Source organism: Misgurnus anguillicaudatus, chromosome 1 (assembly GCF_027580225.2).
Source record: "Misgurnus anguillicaudatus chromosome 1, ASM2758022v2, whole genome shotgun sequence".
Lineage (NCBI taxonomy): Eukaryota > Metazoa > Chordata > Actinopteri > Cypriniformes > Cobitidae > Misgurnus > Misgurnus anguillicaudatus.
The window spans coordinates 26,272,315-26,290,609 of record NC_073337.2 but is presented as its reverse complement, the minus strand read 5'-3'; the positions used below and the strand labels follow the sequence as shown (position 1 = coordinate 26,290,609).

Sequence of the window (18,295 nt, the reverse complement as noted above, 5' to 3'; positions counted from 1 at the left end):
GCCTACAGTCGGCGTCCGCCTGCCATTTTCAGACGTGTTTAACCCTTAATTTCTTATTAAACAGCGCGTGAGCACTGCATTGAGATCCATTCTCCGTCTTGTGCTAAAATATTTAAATTGGCAAGGCTTGAAGCATACGAAATTATAAACTTTTGTGACAATGCTGCCCTGGATTGATTGTTATCATAAAATAAATGCATTAATGCATAACTAAATAACGTGTTAAATTAACAGCACTACTTACAATGTCATCTACCAATAGCGATAGATACTGATTGTTTTTAAACAAAAAATAAATTGCGTTTGTCTGCCGATACCAGTTATGGCCAATATTCCCAATGTTCATCCCAAGTCCCATTGACTGCTTTTGAGCTATTCTATTGGACTTTTTGAACTAAATGCATTTATTATGAGCCAAGTTTTGAGATTCTTTGTTCTTTACCGAAGTCTTAATAGACAGGGTTGCAAAAGATAAAAGTTTTGAAGGTGCGTAAAGATTCGGGTAAGTTTGAAATGAAGTGAAATTCTCATTGGCTGACAGATGCCTTAATCAGAGTGTGTTTCAACAAAAGCTCCAATTTTCAGAGTTCCCACACCTTAGTTATCTTCAAATTCAAGGACCTTCAAGGACTTTCCAGGTCCAGTACCCTCAAATTCAAGGACTAATGTGGGGACACATTTTAAGTGAGAGCAAGGTTACATCGTGTTACTTTTTAAGGTACATTGTTACTGTTCCCTTTCGAGGGAACTCGCGCTGCGTCACTGCGTTGACACTTTGGGGACGCCTTCAGGGGTAAGTGTGTCTGAATGTGTATATCAAATCCAACCAATGGTGAGGCTTAACGACAAAGACAGGGTGACGCGGGTGCCAGGATGTATATTGTTATCTGAAATATTGCCAAAGACGGCGTTACAGGGACACAGGAAGTATGGCAAGGGAGACACAGCGTCTCGTTCCCTTCTCAAGAAACAACAGTTAGATACGTAACCCGAGACGTTTTCATGTGTCAAACACAACTATGCAAAAATGCATTTCGGTATGAATCAACATTTGCATACAGAAGATATAAGCATTTAAAGTGAACAGTTTAGCACGAGTGCTTAAAAGTATTAATAATATCATTTTAATTATATTATCCTTTACTACACAGGGAATAATATGGATTTTTTTTCAGAAAACTTTCAGCACTTTCAATGACCTGTATCTATGTACGTATGTATGTTTCCAAAAACTTCCCAGGGCCTTGAATTTTTTTCCCCAAAATTCACAAACTTTCAAGGATTTTAAGGACCCGTGAGAACCCTAAATTTTCTGATTAAAAAAATGCAAAAAATCTGGTACATTACAAACTGAAAAGTCTATAGTATGAGTCATGTGTGATTGTCTCTTACCATGTTCGGGGCCTTTGAGAGCCAGCCTTGTTTGGTGGTGGGGCAAAATCTCCATTTTGACATGTTCTGAAGCACTAGCTAGCAGCTGGGTGGCTTCGGCCAGTGTGCAATACTCCATACTCGTGCCATCCACCGATAAGATGTGATCGCCCGCGTGCAGCGCGCCACACCTGCAAAGATTGACACCAATTCCTGTTTGGTCAACCCTAAAAGCACCTTCACTTCAAACAATCATGCATTTTCAAAATGTAATTTTCCTCAGTGCTGTAGGAGAACCTGCACATTTGGACATAAAGGTCATGAATATTGATTATTCCTAGATTTATTAATAATTCCTTCCAATATTTCTCCCAAAATGCAAACTCCGGAATCATCTCAAGTGCTAATCAGCTCAGATGGAAAAGTTTTCACTTGCTCAGCAATCCACCACCTTTATTATTGTTCTGCCGAAGGCATGAAGGCTAGATGAGTTATTGAATTTCTATAATTAGTTGCTAAGCTTTATGCATTACAAACTTTTGAAAATTTCACAAGCAGCCATCAGGTACATTTCCCTCCGCTCGACACATTGATCGGCCTGGCAGAACAATGGACAAGTGATGAGCGATGACTTCAAAACGGTAGCCGCATTTTGCATTAGGGAAATGTCTTGGCTGTAATTACCTATCGGCGATGCTGGCTGGTTTGACCTTATCGATGATGATGACCTGCTTGTTGCAGTACATGGAGGTAGAGAGAGCCAGACCCAAACTGGAGCCCATGGACTTGGCCACTTCCACAAGCAGCGGACCGGATGCCGTGGCTACGGAATCTGCGGCGGAGAGACAAGAATACATTAAAGGCGGAGTGCACAATGTTTGAAAGCCAATGTTGATGTTTGAAATCCCCTAAACAAACACGCCCCTACCCCAATAGAATCTGGACCTTCTTTTAAAAGACCCGCCCCACACATACGCAACCCGGCAAGGATGTCGGTTAGTAGATACGCTCCTTACTGCTGATTGGCTATAAGTGTGTTTTGTTAGTCGGCCCGTCTCCTTTTCCAAAGCGTTTTTTCAAACATTGTGCACTCCGCCTTTAAGCAAACACTTACATTGATGCAAATAAAGGCGAGTGGATGCATTTTTGACTGTAATATGAACGTGCAGTTTCATAATGGGCACACTAAAGGACCTGATCATCCCATATATGCCCGCAGGCTCACAAAAGAAGTGCGTCACGTCCACTCTCCGTCTGTTTTTAAGTGCCGATTTTACCTGACAAATTTTGCTCGTTACAAAGAGAAATAGCTCCCGCTGTTGCGCGTGAAACAGACAGGATGAGCAGTCGGTCTTTAGTTAGAGCGGGCGTACAGCTGTCGGCTGTCAGGTGTGTCAGCTTCCTCGCTGTATTCACAGTAAACACAGTTACTGCCAACACAATATGCCACGGTACGGGAAAACTCCAGCAGTCGCCCGACAGGTATCCACTGTACCCACTTTACAACAAGCAGGAAAAAAGCACTCGTGTCACTTGCTTCGGTTTTGAAAAGGGCTTGCGGAGAAGTCAAACCTGTGGTGACGTGTTTAAAATGTTAAACGTGCTATGAAACATACGATATAAATTGCATTGGAGGTTATAATGTGGCCGAGTTTGCAGATGATAAATGAGAATTAAGACGACAGCCATAGATGAAGCAAACCCCATTTTCCGGCCCCTGATTTTAACTCCACCTTCCTGATAAACACTAAGCTACAAAGGGAGGGACGGGGTGTCTATTAATAAAGCTAGGGGTGGGGAAATTGTTTAATCACGAGCAAGCCATCCGGGTGACAGAGGCTCTGTGATTAACGTGCCGCTGTTAAGCACTTCATGCCGAGCGCTCGAACGAGGAGCTTTGCCGAGCGGAGCTCACTAACAGTAATGCGTATCTGATCCGAAGGAGCACGTATAGCATCGAGGGGAAAGTGGGGGCCTGGACAACAGTTGTAAATTGTGACGCACACCGAATGCATGTTTGGTCTCTGGTGGGTCTTTTTAATCATAGCCTTGTTAGTGCAGGAGAGTTTATGGGAAGAAAAGGAAAGCGGAAGGCAGAGACGGGAGAAAGACTTTTTAAATTGCTTTAGGTGTGGAGAAAGCACAGTATTTTTGACAGAAGTCAGGGCAGAATGATTTATCGACTACACGGCAAGCCTTAAAGCTGACAGGTGTGCTTTCTGTGCCACTAGTGAAACCAAATGAAATTTCAAAATAATGATTGTTGAAATTGGTTTCCCGGACGGCGGGCAGCAACCAACGAGGGTCCCGCTCCCAAACTTGTAATGTTCGACGTGTCGGAAATTGTGACAGAGCAATGTCTTGAGCAACGGTGTTTACAGCATTTACAGCTTATAAAAAATTTGATATACACTTGCTAAGTAGCACTACAAATATCACAGTGGGAATTCAAAACAATTTTTGTTTATCGTAATGTACACTAAAGGTATTCTCAGGACAAACTAAATGTACCTGACCCAAAATGACCCGAATCACTTTTTACCTGATTCCGATATGCATAAATATTTTTTAAAAGAAAGACCCGACCCGAGACAAACCCGAGAAAATTAGACCCGAGTCCGAACTGACCCAGTGCCAATTTTTTTTAACCTAACCGTACCCGCAGGGCGTAAGCGTTAATGCTTCCCATTCACATTTAATGAGTGAAGTCACGCGTTGCCGAACTGAATTGTGGATCCGTCGGTGCCGTGTCACTACCGTTGCTCGCAGCATTTCTCATCTTTTCAAGCGGCAACACGTGCGTCAGCCAATCAGATCGCCTTATGCAAATAACCTAGACAGAGTCAACGAATTACAGTAATAGAAGTCCGGAGCATGTGTTGCGGCCACTGTGATTGGCTGTTAGCCACGCTTCAGACAAGCGTTCAGTCAAGCGTTAACGCTCACGCCCTGTGTGAATGTACCGTAAGGTAACCGCTAAATTGTGCATTCAAAATTGATTGACAGGTCTGCCTCAATAAAAATTAACCTAACGCCAGCCACACGATATTGCAAACGCTCTTGAGGGGTTGGAAAAGGACTCGATGCACACACAGTTCAGTTTTCTCTGGTCGGTTTCGGTATAAACACATTCATTTTAAATTACTCGAGACCGCTAACAATATACTCGACCCGTGTCCGCGGCACATGTGAAACTTTTAGACCCGAACCCGCTCGAGTCTCTGGTTTTCGGATCTAAGTGGACCTGTAAAGACCTCTAATGTACACCTTATGAAAAACTGCAATGATACCTTGTTGTCTATACATGTTAATGTCTATTCTATCTGCACTGTAAACCAAGTTGTTACAATGCAAAATTGTAAAAAGCGCAATATAGAAATACATTTTAAATAAATTACAGTCGTCTCTGCACACAGTATGAAGTTTACATTTATGCATTATACAGATGCTTTTTTTACCAAAGTGACTCACAGTTCATTCATTGTTATGCAATGCTTTATGCTAAGGAGAGGCACAGAAACACTTTAGGATATTAATGTGGGGTACAAGAAACTATTTCAGCATAACATCAATGTCCAAAAACACCGCTGGATGGGGATTGTTAGCATTTAATGTCATCTAGACTACACAGCTGAGGGGTGTATTAGTGCAGTGAAGCGGTCCTGAGATTTCCACAGAGCAACACGGCAGAAGAATCTATCACTTCTGGGTCAAAGCTTAACAAAGACATCACGAGAGATGAGTTTCAGTCCTTGCCCACTACAAACCTTTTTCCTCCCTGAGTTTCCTTTTTTCATTCATTTCATACACTGCATGTTTACTCTGACATTAAGAAATACAATATTTCTGAGTTTGAGCAAATGATATGATTGCCTGATGCTTTTTTAAATGCTAAAATGGTTGCTGAGTCATTTCTCTTACCCAAAACCTGCAGAAGTAGGCTGCCTATAGAGGGAGCATTTAAAGATCATTAGTGCTACTGAGATGCAAAGCCTCTTTCTAAATGTAGCGAATTGAATAATGCTGCCTCATAATTGTCATCTTGTTTTGGTCGTGTACTAAGACAGAACTGCATGCAGCGTTTGTGGTAAAACAATACCAGAACACATTTATTGTTTTTAACTCTTTGGAAACAATTTTATAAACGTATGAACCTCCAAAACTATCTGTCTGTCTGTCTGTCTGACCTCTGTCTGTCTTTCTATCTGTCCGTCCATTCGTCTATCTATCTATATATCTGTCTGTCTATATATCTGCCTGTCTGTCCGTCCATCCATCGATTTGCCTGTTTGTCTGTCTATCCACCCATCCTTTTATCTCTAGCTACTCGTCTGTTTTTCTATCTGTCTATCTATCTGTCTGTCTGTCTGTCTGTCTGTCTGTCTATATATCCGTCCGTCCATCCATCCATCCATCCGTCTGTCTGTCTGTCCATCTATCCATCCATCTTTCTATCTCTAGCTGTCTGTCAGCCATCCATCTGTCTTTCTATCTGTCTGTCCATCCGTCTATCCGTCTATCCATCCATCTATCCATCCATCTATCCGTCTATCTGTCTGTCTGTCTGTCTGTCTGTTTTCTCTTCTGTCCGTCCATCCATCTACATGGCTGTATGTCCATCCATCCATCTATCCATCCATCTCTAGCTATCTGTCTGTCTTTCTATCGGTATGTACATCCATCTATCCATCTGTCCATCTGTCTATCCGTCTATCCATCCATCTATCCATCCATCTATCCGTCTATCTGTCTGTCTGTCTGTCTGTCTGTTTTCTCTTCTGTCCGTCCATCCATCTACATGGCTGTATGTCCATCCATCCATCTATCCATCCATCTCTAGCTATCTGTCTGTCTTTCTATCGGTATGTACATCCATCTATCCATCTGTCCATCTGTCTATCTGTCTATCTGTCTATCCATCCATCTATCCATCCATCCATCCATCTATCTGTCTATCCGTCTGTCTGTCTGTCTGTCTGTCTGTCTGTCTGTCTGTCCGTCTGTCCATCCATTCATCCTTCTATCTCTAGCTGTCTGTCAGCCTCCATCTGTCTTTCTATCTGTCTTTCTATCCGTCTATCTATCTATCTATCCATCCATTCATCCATCCATCCATCCATCCATCCATCTATCTATCCGTCTGTCTATCCGTCTGTCTATCCGTCTATCTATCTATCTATCCGTCTGTCTATCTATCTGTCTGTCTGTCTGTCTGTCTGTTTTCTCTTCTTTCCATCCATCCATCTCTAGCTGTCTGTCTGTCTTTCTATCGGTATGTACATCCATCTATCTATCTCTATCTGTTTGTCTTTCTATCTGTCTGTCTGGCCGTCCGTCTATTTGTCTTTCTATCTGTCCATCCGTCCGTCAGTCTATCCATCCATCCATCCATCCATCTATCTGTCTGTCTGTCTGCCTGTCTGTTCCATCCATTCATCTATCTATCTGTCTGTTCGTCCGTCCGTCCGTCCGTCCATCCATCCATCCATCCATCCATCCTTCTATCTCTAACTGTCTGACAGCCCTCTGTCTGTCTTTCTATCCGTCCGTCCATCCGCCTATCTATCTGTCTGTCTACTCTTCTGTCCGTTCATCCATCTACTTGTCTGTCTGTCCGTCCGTCTATCATCCATCCTTCTATCTCAAGCTGTCTGTCTGTATTTCTATCGGTCCGTACATCCATGTATCTATCTCTATCTATTCGTCTTTCTATCTGTCTATCTGTCTGTCCATACATTTGTCTTTCTATCTGTCCGTCTGTCAATCTATCCATCCATCCATCCATCCACCCACCCATCTATCTATCTATAGCTGTCTGTCTGTCTGTCTGTCTGTCTGTCTGTCTGTCTGTCTGTCTGTCTGTCCATATGTCTGCTCATCCGTCCGTCTGTCTATTTGTCTGTCTGTATGTCCGTCCGTCCGTTTGTCTTTCCATCTGTCTGTCCGTCCTTCCCTTTGTCTATCTATCTGTCTGTCTATATGTCTGTTCATCTATCAGTCTGTCTTTCTATCATTCTGTCTCTTTGCCTGTCTATAAAGTGTAAAAGTGTATATGACATTCAATAATAAAAAGCGTTGCTTAAAAAGAGTATTGATAGCTACAAATATTGACAATTAAAAAATTTGTCAAAATTATTAATGTTTATTTCACCCAATATGTGTGTATTATATTTTTTTACTCCTTTTTATTTTGTTTGAGATGCAAAAGACAAAAAAATATCAAAATGACTGCAAGTATCTGGGGGTGGGGTTAGTTGAAAAAAGGGCGTGTCCTTACCCATAACTGACACGTCGTACTCAATTAGGAGAGTGGCTTCCTGGCCGCACTGTTTGAGAATGCTCATGGCCTCGGCGTGAGATGCTCCATGCAAGCGAATCCCATCGATGCTGAGCAGCCTGTCGCCTGGTTTAATGGTACCTTCTCTGCAAAACAAAACAAAACAATAAGACTAAACCGTACAGGAGACTTGTGCAGTTTACGAAACAATTGTGCGTTTTCCTTTTGTTTATTTGTAACAATAATCATTTGAAATGCAAACAATGGCTTTACAATGCATACAAAGAAAAATTCTGATCATTCCCTCTTCTCTCATCTCTGACTGAGTAATGTCTGCATTTTAGCACATAAAGGACATTAAACAACAACAGTAATTCCTGAACAATTAAGACCAGGCACATTCCTGAAGCTCAAAGCATAAAAATACAATCAAACACCATTTGATGCACTTTAAGAATGTTGGAATCTCCGGGTGTCTGGAACTTAAGCTTTCTGTCTCGGTCTTATTCAGATACAAACTGCCACATACTGAATGAAATCACCCGTTCAAGTCTCAGATTGCAGAATATCAGGGGTTCAGTCAACACCAAATTGCAGAGGTGGAAACACAACATGATATTTACTCAAAAAATGGGAGCCATGCAATCGAACAAAATAAATGAGAATGCGGTTTCGGTAAGAAATAAAATGACCAAATGTGCAAAATGAATATTGATAAGGGTCGAGACACAGGTGATAGAGAAAGGGCTGGAGCGTAACTAGGGTAACAGCGGCTCGGTTCAGACTCGAGAGCGAGTAAAATATCATGCCGATCCATTTGCAATTCTCGAGCGAACATTGACGAGAGCAGAGCTGTATTCCTGAATATGAGGTCTGACTGGTCAACACTATTTTCATTAAGCAATTGAAAATTGCCAATTGAAAACACAGCAATGGCTTCGCTCGATCTATGCCAAACTTGTTACCATAAAAGTAACAAGAAAAAATGCATGAGAGAAAACATAGTACACACATGTACATGAGTTCAATAAAGTACTCTAATGTAAAATGAATGATACATATACAATAAACAAAAATACACTACGTACTTATTGTTTGTAATAAACAACTTTAAAAACTCATTCAAACTAAAAATGTAAGTTTGACTATACTGCTATCTAGAGGTGTATGATATAGAAAAAAAATGCATTATGCGATAACTAAATGATGCGAGAAATTATATTACTTATGCGGCGAACACAACAAAATGTAAAGCATCGTGTTCCTCGCTCTAGAAAACTCGCAGGATTTAACTTTGTGTTATGCAAATTTTTTGCTTGAGTTGAATATTTTCAACTTGTGCGAAGACACGTTTGAGGCAAATAGTGCATTTCGAGGCAAATAGCGCAGCGCGTTTTCGAGGCAAATAGCGCAGCGCGTTTTCGAGGCAAATAGTTCATTTCGAGGCAAATAGCGCAGCGCGTTTTCGAGGCAAATAGCGCAGCGCGTTTTCGAGGCAAATAGCGCAGCGCGTTTTCGAGGCAAATAGCGCAGCGCGTTTTCGAGGCAAATAGCGCAGCGCGTTTTCGAGGCAAATAGCGCAGCGCGTTTTCGAGGCAAATAGCGCAGCGCGTTTTCGAGGCAAATAGCGCAGCGCGTTTTCGAGGCAAATAGCGCAGCGCGTTTTCGAGGCAAATAGCGCAGCGCGTTTTCGAGGCAAATAGCGCAGCGCGTTTTCGAGGCAAATAGCGCAGCGCGTTTTCGAGGCAAATAGCGCAGCGCGTTTTCGAGGCAAATAGCGCAGCGCGTTTTCGTGGCAATCACGCAGGTTTACGTCAATTCGGGTCTCTGCATGGACTTTGTATATATTATACTTGTGCAAACCGTTGAATTCACGTTTGGTTTGAACACCCCATTAGTTTTTGTAATATATAGCTTTACAAATGCATACTTGTGATTATTTAAGTTTGACTATACTACTATACTAAAATGCAGTTCGGTAAATATCTGGAAATTGAGCGTTAGTAGAGTGAATAGGAACTCAGTGGGATCATGTCTGCTGTCATCGTGCTCAAGGGCAGCAAATCTTCGATCAAATTTCCCCTTTTTCGTTTGATGTCGATCTGAATGAAAGAGCGCCGAGTCGGACATCGTAAGTCCGGAGAGACACCTACCTCTGATACCGACAACCGAATGTATTGCCTTCTTTATGTAACGTCACCTCCACGTTTTTGAACATGACCCCTGAGCCCTGAACAGCTAAAGGTGAAAGAGGCGGTCGCACAGCGCATTCTTGTGTCATTTGCATCGCCCCCGCAGGTTTGCGTCAATTCGGGTCTCTGCCTTGACTTTGTATGTATTATACTCGTGCAAATCGTTAAAATTCACGTTTGGTGTGAACACCCCATTAGTTTTTGTAATAAACAGCTTTACAAACGCATACTTGTGATTATTTAAGTGGGACTATACTACCAACTAGGGCTGCGCAAAACTAAAGGGAAATGCAATAATTTGATGAATGATGCGATAAATGATATGCGCTACGACTGTTGTGAAATCAATTTGAACCTATTAAAATATGGTTAAATACTAAAAAATCATAACAAACATACATGTTTCACATTCTTTCTGATCACTGATCATCTTCTATAAGATTACACATAAGAATTAAATTTATTCAGTTAATGCAAACTAGTTCGCTATATGCAAATTTGCGGTATTTTGATCATTATTGCGATTCAATATTGCACAGCCCTACTTCCAACTAAGAACATTTTTGGTCTAGCATTGCATGCATCTTTTGTATAGAAGATTATTGGGAAAAAAAGAGACTGAACCAAATGGAAAAAATAAATAAATCCAAGATGGTGGATGCGTAGAGGGAAATTGTAATTACATTATATTCAGGACTGAAAAATATTGAGAGAAAAAGAATTGGATTATTTTATCACAACAAGGCAGCTCATAAGGTTTTGGAAAAGAGGCGTAATGTCAGTGTTATTGAATTTTGTTTACTTCAGGACAATCTCACCTGTCAGCCGGACCGCCGGGCCTGATGGTTGTTATGGTAACTGGCCGAGATTTGTTCCTGTCTTCATGGGCACCTCCTATTACATAAAAAACAATCATTTTGATACATTTGCACATTTATATATAAATTTTTATTCAAACATACGTTTAGTGTACCAAGTAAATCACATACTGTAGCTCCAAATACTTACTGTGGCTATTTGCTCACAGATGTATTTCCATACACGAATGCAAGATCATGCATTTTTAAAGCCACGCTTTGCTGTAAAATTGCTTATAGTCACATTCACAAACGGTAGAATGTTTCATCTCAAAGATGAAAAGAAAGTCCTCAAAACGTCTCTTTGATTCATTTCGAGAAAATATGAGAAAAATGGCTACGCTAAAAAAGACCTTGACAGGAAACCTTTTTCTCTCTTCAAAAGACTTCCTACCTCGATGGATCTGGAAAATGGCCTCTTTCTTTTTAATGAAGTCTAAAAATGCAGTTTGGTAAATATCTGGAAATTGAGCGTTAGTAACGTGAATGAGAGCTCAGTGGGTTCCTGTCTGCTTTCACTGTGGACTTTGAGACATCGGAAATTCAGAGAGACACCTACCTCTGATGACGAAACCGAATGTATTGCCTTCTTTATGTAGCGTCACCTCCACGTTTTTGAACATGACCCCTGAGCCCTGAACAGCTAAAGGAGGAAGGAAATAAAGATCAAAGTTTTGCCAAGATTTCAATAGACAACCAGAACATCTAACCAAACGTCAACTGAAATACATGTTCAGATCTTACATCGAGCATGAGGAAAGTCGGTGTAAACTCCCTTTATTTTATAGCTAAAACACATCAGCTTGGAAATATATATTATATACAGTTGAAAGAAAAAGTATGTGAACCCTTTGGGCTTACTTGGATTTCTTCATAAATTGGTCATAAAATGTGTTCTGATCTTCATCTTAGTCACAACAATAGAGAAACACAGTCTGCTTAAACTACTACCGCACAAACATTATATGTTTTCGTGTTTTTATTGAGCACAGCATGTGGGCATCCATGGTGCAGGGTGGAAAAAGTATGTGAACCTTTGGGTTTAATAACTGGTTGACCCTCCTTTGGCAGCAATAACCTCAACCGATAGTTGCAGATCAGACCTGCACAACGGTCAGGAGAAAATTTGGACCATTCCTCTTTACAAAAGTGTTTCAGTTCAGCAATATTCTTGGGTTGTCTGGTGTGAATCGCTCTCTTGAGGTCATGCCACAGCATCTCAATCGGGTTGAGGTCAGGACTCTGACTGGGCCACTCCAGAAGGCATATTTTCTTCTGTTGAAGCCATTCTGTTGTTGATTTACTTCTATGCTTTGGGTCGTTGTCCTGTTGCATCGTCAATCCTCTGTAAAGCTTCAGTTGGCGGACAGATGGTCTTAAGTTTTCCTGCAAAATGTCTTGATAAACTTTGGAATTCATTTTTCCATCGATGACAGTATTCCGTCCAGGGCCTGAGGCAGCAAAGCAGCCCCAAACCATGATGCCCTCTCCACCATATTTCACAGTTGGGATGAGGTTTTGATGTTGGTGTGCTGTGCCTTTTGTTCTCCACACATAGCGTTGTGGGTTCTTTCCAAACAACTCAATTTTGGTTTCATCTGTCGACAGAATGTTTTGCCAGTAGTGCTGTGGAATATCCAGGTGCTCTTTTGCAAACTTCAAACGTGCTGCAATGGTTTTTTTGGACAGCTGTGGTGTCCTCTGTGGTGTCCTCCCATGAAGTCCATTCTTGTTTAATGTTTTCCTTATTGTAGATTTGTCAACATAAATGTTAGCATGTGCCAGAGATTTCTGTAAGTCTTTAGCTGGCACTCTAGGATTCTTCTTCACCTCATTGAGCATTCTGCGCTGTGCTCTTGCAGTCATCTTTACAGGACGCCCACGCCTAGGGAGTGTAACAACAGTGCTGAACTTTCTCCATTTGTAGACAATCTGTCTTACCGTGGACACATGGACATCAAGGCTTTTAGATATACTTTTGTAGCCCTTTCCAGCTTTATGTAAGTCAACAATTCTTGATCGTAGGTCTTCTGAGAGCTCTTTTGTGAGAGGCATGGTTGACATCAGACAATGCTTCTTCAGAACAGCAAACTCAACTGTGTTTTTTATTGGACAGGGCAGCTTTAATCAACACATCCAATCTCATCACATTGATTGGACCCCAGGTTGGCTGACTCCTGGCTCCAAATAGCTCTTGGAGAAGTCATTAGACTAGGGTTTCACATACTTTATCCACCCTGCACTATGAATGTTTACATGTTGTGTTCAATAAAAACCTGAAAACGTATAATGTTTGTGCGGTATTAGTTTAAGCAGACTGTGTTTCTCTATTGTTGTGACTTAGATAAAGATCAGAACACATTTTATGACCAATTTATGAAGAAATCCAAGTAAGCCCAAATGGTTCACATACTTTTTCTTTCAACTGTATACATACCTGCTTATTATATTTTCTGTTTCTAAATATATTTTTATGCACAAGCCTTATTTGCAGTTCGAATTATGCAGAGTTAACATTTACACATTTACATCTAGGGCTCGAGGAAATGTTTTCATCCGAAGTAACTTACATTCAAAGTGACGTACTGTAAGAAATATTTATCAGCCACCTTCTTCCTTATCAACATCCATCATAATAATATCAATGATCAAAACACAGACTCAAGTAAGTGATCACATTCATGAGTCATTAAAGTCATTCATCTTTTAAGTTTTATAAATACAATAACACAGCTTTATTTTGCAACATACCGGTATATAAATTGACTTGAAATATTAATTTAAGTTGAGAAGATGATTATTACAAGATGTGGGACATGTGGAAACCTGGCCTAAGACAATGATCAACTGTCAATCAGTGGTTCTCCAACTTTTCGTGAGCAACCTTCTTTGTGTAAGATGCACCCCACCAAAGACCATTCATGACATTAAACAATCTCAAACTTACATTTTGAATTTTAAATTATACAATGTAGTGCTGTTGGTTGGTACAGATTCAGAATTTATGATAAAGTAATCTATTTCCTAAAATATAAAACTGGGGCCCCCCTGGTATCATCTCGATCCCCCTTGAGCCCAGTTTGGAAACTACTAAACTATATAATTACAGTTTTACAAAAATCTTTGACTGTAGTATAAGTATCTCAGATGGCCACGTGATATTTGGTAACATCGTAGATCGAATTTCACTTACAGACAGGCGGTAGCTCGTACTCCACCTCCAGCACGACCCTCTCCCCGACATTCTTCAATAGACTTATGATCTCATCATGACGAAATTTTGTCAGGTTGATCCCGTTTACAGATTTTATGTAGTCACCCACGTTCAGCTGGTCGCTCCTGTACAGAAACAATGAAATCAGTTACTGCAATAGATGTACTGTAGAAGGGTTGTCGCTGGTTTGTTGCTTAGAGTTTATTGCATTTAGAGTTGTTGATAGCATTATACCACGACCTCTCGGACGGCACCACCATATTATAGTCCTTGGATATTGATATATGAAATGAAGGTGATTACCGTCAGTGCAAGTCTATGGGGTTTTCAACATTGTAATTTTTTACATTTTTAAGTATAAATCAATTTAGACTAACAAGTCAATTCAACTTTTATTTTTTATATTGACTAGTATTGCTGTAGTAGTTGCTGTAACTTAAATAAGGTTTGTCCATGTTTAAGTATTATTTGGGTCCCCAGTGTTTCTATCAACCTAGAAAATGTGAAAAAAGCCAGTAACTTAGTTTTGGTAAACCATTCTCTGGAAACAAAAATGACTTTCTTACTTAGTATTTTTGTCTTGTTTTCAGTAGAAATATCTAAAAATTCTTAAATCAAGAAGTATTTTCTTGACGAGCAAAATGACCCTAGTAAACAATACCAGTTTTTAGACGACAAATATACAATTCAAGTGAATTCGTGCCCAAAACAAGCAAAATTATCTGCCAATGGGGTGAGAAAATTTTACTTGAATTAAGTGTTTAAGAAAATAGAAATCTTATTTCACAATTTTTTTCTCACCCCATTGGCAGTTAATTTGGCTTATTTTAAGGACAATTTCACTTAAATTGTATATTATTCGTCTTAAAACTAGACTTATTTAGTTAGGTCATTTTGCTCATCAAGAAAAAGCATCTTAATTTAAGAATTTTTAGATATTTCTACTGAAAACAAGACAAAAATACTAAGTAAGAAAGTCATTTTTTGCCGTGTAGGTCATTGAAATTCGGCTCCCCTTGTGATGTCAGAAGGGGATCTTTTTATAATAATACTGCCCTTTAATCTAAACTATCCAACCATGGCACTGCCATTTAGTGCAGAGATAAACTCATTTGCATTTAAAAGGACACACCCAAAAATGGCACATTTTAACATGTTATAATAAATGATCTATATGGTATTTTAAGCTAAAAAAATCAAGTACGTACTCTGGGAAACCAATGATTTATTTGACATCTTTAAAAAGTCTTGTGAAATGTCCCCTTTAAGCTAATTCTACTTTATTTTTATAAGTTACACTGCAAAAAAAATTAGATTTTCAAGAAAAAAAAATAGTATTTTATATTAGTTTTCAGTAAAAATATCTAAAAATTCTTAAATTAAGATGATTTTTCTTGATGAGCAAAATGACCCAAGAAAATAAGTCTAGATTTTAGCCCAAAAATATCAAATTAAAGTGATTTTGTGCATAAAACAAGCAAAAAAAATCTGCCAATTTTTCTTGAATTTAGTGTTTAAGAAAAATGTTACCCCATTGGCAGATTTTTTTGCTTGTTTTATGCACAAAATAACTTAAATTTGATATTTTTGGGCTAAAATCTAGACTTATTTTCTTGGGTTGTTTTGTAAGAATTTTTACTGAATTTTTAGATATTTTTACTGAAAACAAGTAAATAGAAATACGAAATACAAAGATTTTTTTCTTGAAAATAATTTTTGCAGTGTTGCATCACTATTCAAGATAAAAAAATAATTTAATTGAAATGACTTATAAATCCAAGTTGATTAAATTTAAAAAAATGATTTTTTTTACAGTGCATTGTCTACAAAGTAAAAACATCAGACTAATCAAAGACATGAAAAGCAAAAAACATCTGCACATTCAAAGCAATTATATGAGGTATCAGGAACAGGTAATCACAACTTGCGATTGACTTTACTTCTGTATTGTGACGTATTTACGAGTGAAACAAAATAACAAACAATGAAAATACAAACACATTGACAAAATAGTGGGCATGGCTTGTGCATGTCATTCAGAAATTAAATTTAGATCGACAGTTGGGGCGGGGTTAAGGGATGATGTCATCAGATAAGGTCATAAGCCAGCTGATGTCATCAGAGAAGGATCTCCACAAGAGGGCGGAAATACAGTTTTCAGATTTTGACTAAAGTTTATGAGGGCACATGAATTTAAAAGAAAAATGACCCACACGGATAAATTGTTTATAATATACACTGCAATGTTTCATTAAAAATAAGAATTGTCAGTTTTGGGTACTTTAAAGCTTAGAAAAAAACGTCAGGATAGGAAAGGAAAAGAAGAAAAAGCAAAGAAATTGAAAAAAGGAAATATGAATATCTGTATCTAAAAATGAGGTTAGTGAATGGAAACTAAAGAATGAAAATGAAAAACGGGAAAAGAAAGAATGAAGAAAAATGAAAAGAAAAAGAAATGGAAAAGAAAGAATGGGCAAGGAAAGGAGGGAAAATAGCAAAATAAGAGAAAGAAAGGTAAAAAATAAGCCAGAGGTGGTGGTAGGTTGTGTGCTTTGATAGCTGATCTGAGCAGATAAAGAAAAGACTTTGTTCTTAGGAAACATCTTCAGAGAAGACGACAGGCGGCTCCGGTCTCTGTCTCTCGCTTTGACACGCACAAACTCGCAGCTGAAAGCTCTTACGCTTTACAAGGCGGAGTGATTGTCAACAGTTTCTAGAGGAACGACTGTGATGTCAGGCATTCATTTCAGCTTGTGAAAAATGATTAAGTGTCTCTGTGTCAATAAAGTACTTCATACAGAGTGAAAAAATTCAATTTAAAAAATTGATTTACCAAAGAATCAAAATGTGAAGGGTGTGAACGTGTGCAGGTGCATGTGTGTGTTTTACTATATAAATATGAATGACAGGCATATGCTGCCTTTGTTCTGTGAAATGGATCAGGATGTGTACTCTGAGGATTGTGAGTATGCATGTTTTCGGGGGTGACATGGGTTTAAAATGAGGAAACAAAAGAAAGGTTCTGGCTGTATGCAGTATTGAATAAATGTTTTTTAATGCACATATGATATGCAGAGGCACTGTGTGTCTACACATACAATACATACAATAACCTTCTACTGCTTTAATACAATTTAATTGCATTCACAACATACATAACCAAGCCCCAATGCTGGGGTCACACTAGACTTTTCGTTTGGACTTCGTTTCATACTTATGCGAATGAGGCAGTCCAGAAACCAAAGTTAAAGTAAACTCCGACCTGCGAATTTGCGTCACGCGAAGACACGTAACCAGTATGAGATCGACATTTTCATGACATCCAAGATGGAGGAATTATGGTTGTGGCTAGAAGGGATACAGAAACTGCCAAAATCCTGTGAAATCTTGCCGGATGAGCACTGTTTTTGTTTCAATTCTACACACAAACCTAACCCTATACCCAACATTTCACCGAATTTAAGCCATAGCTGTATCCCATCTAGCCAAAACCGCAGTTTTCATCCTAATCCCGCCCCAAACCCAACATTTCACAGGATTAAGGCCATAGCTGTATCCCATTTAGCCAGAACAACTGGTTTTACCCTAATCCTACCCCCAAACCTAACCCTAAACCTAACATTTCACAGGATTTAGGCCATAGCTGTATCCCATCTAGCCAAAACCACAGTTTTCATACTAATCCCACCCCAAACCCAACATTTCACAGGATTTAAACCATAGCTGTATCCCATTTAGCCAAAACCGCAGTTTTTATCCTAATTCTACCCCAAATCCAATATTTTACAGGATTTAAACCATAGCTGTATCCCATCTAGCCAAAACCACAGTTTTTATCCTAATTCTACCCCAAACCCAACATTTCACAAGATTGGTAAATGGTAAATGGACTGCATTTATATAGCGCTTTTATAGACCAATGGCCATTCAAAGCGCTTTACATATTGCCTCACATTCACTCACAAATTCATACACCGACGGCAGTGTCAGCCATGCAAGCTCATCGGGAGCAGCTGGGGTTAGGTGTCTTGCCCAAGGACACCTCGACACTGGGTCAGGTGGAGCCGGGGATTGAACCACCAACCTTCCAATTTGTAGACAACCTACACCAACCACTCAACAACTGCTGCCCCAAGGCCATAGCTGTATCCCATCTAGTCAAAACTGCAGTTTTCATCCTAATCTTACCCCCAAACCTAACCCCAAACCCAACATTTCACAGGATTTAGGCCATAGCTGTATCCCATCTAGCCAAAAACGCAGTTTTCATCCTAACCCTACCCCCAAACCAAACATTTCACATGAGGCCATAGCTGTATCCCATCTAGCCAAAACCACAGTTTTCATCCCAATCCCACCCTAAACCCAACATTTCACAGGATTT

General features: G+C 39.6%; 1 protein-coding gene across 12 annotated transcripts in view; it reads right to left on the bottom strand.

Annotated features, from left to right (window-relative positions):
* The window catches only part of grip1 (glutamate receptor interacting protein 1), a 375,594-nt gene that overhangs the window by 79,944 nt on the left and 277,355 nt on the right, over window positions 1–18,295 (bottom strand). For all 12 annotated transcript variants that reach the window (XM_055191373.2, XM_055191376.2, XM_055191372.2 and 9 more), the window contains 6 exons: window positions 13,891–14,036; window positions 11,257–11,340; window positions 10,659–10,734; window positions 7,649–7,794; window positions 2,056–2,203; window positions 1,393–1,562 (listed from right to left, as the gene is read on the bottom strand). In XM_055191373.2, the coding sequence (XP_055047348.2) occupies window positions 1,393–1,562; window positions 2,056–2,203; window positions 7,649–7,794; window positions 10,659–10,734; window positions 11,257–11,340; window positions 13,891–14,036 (770 nt within the window). The remainder of the gene's footprint in view (window positions 1–1,392; window positions 1,563–2,055; window positions 2,204–7,648; window positions 7,795–10,658; window positions 10,735–11,256; window positions 11,341–13,890; window positions 14,037–18,295) is intronic.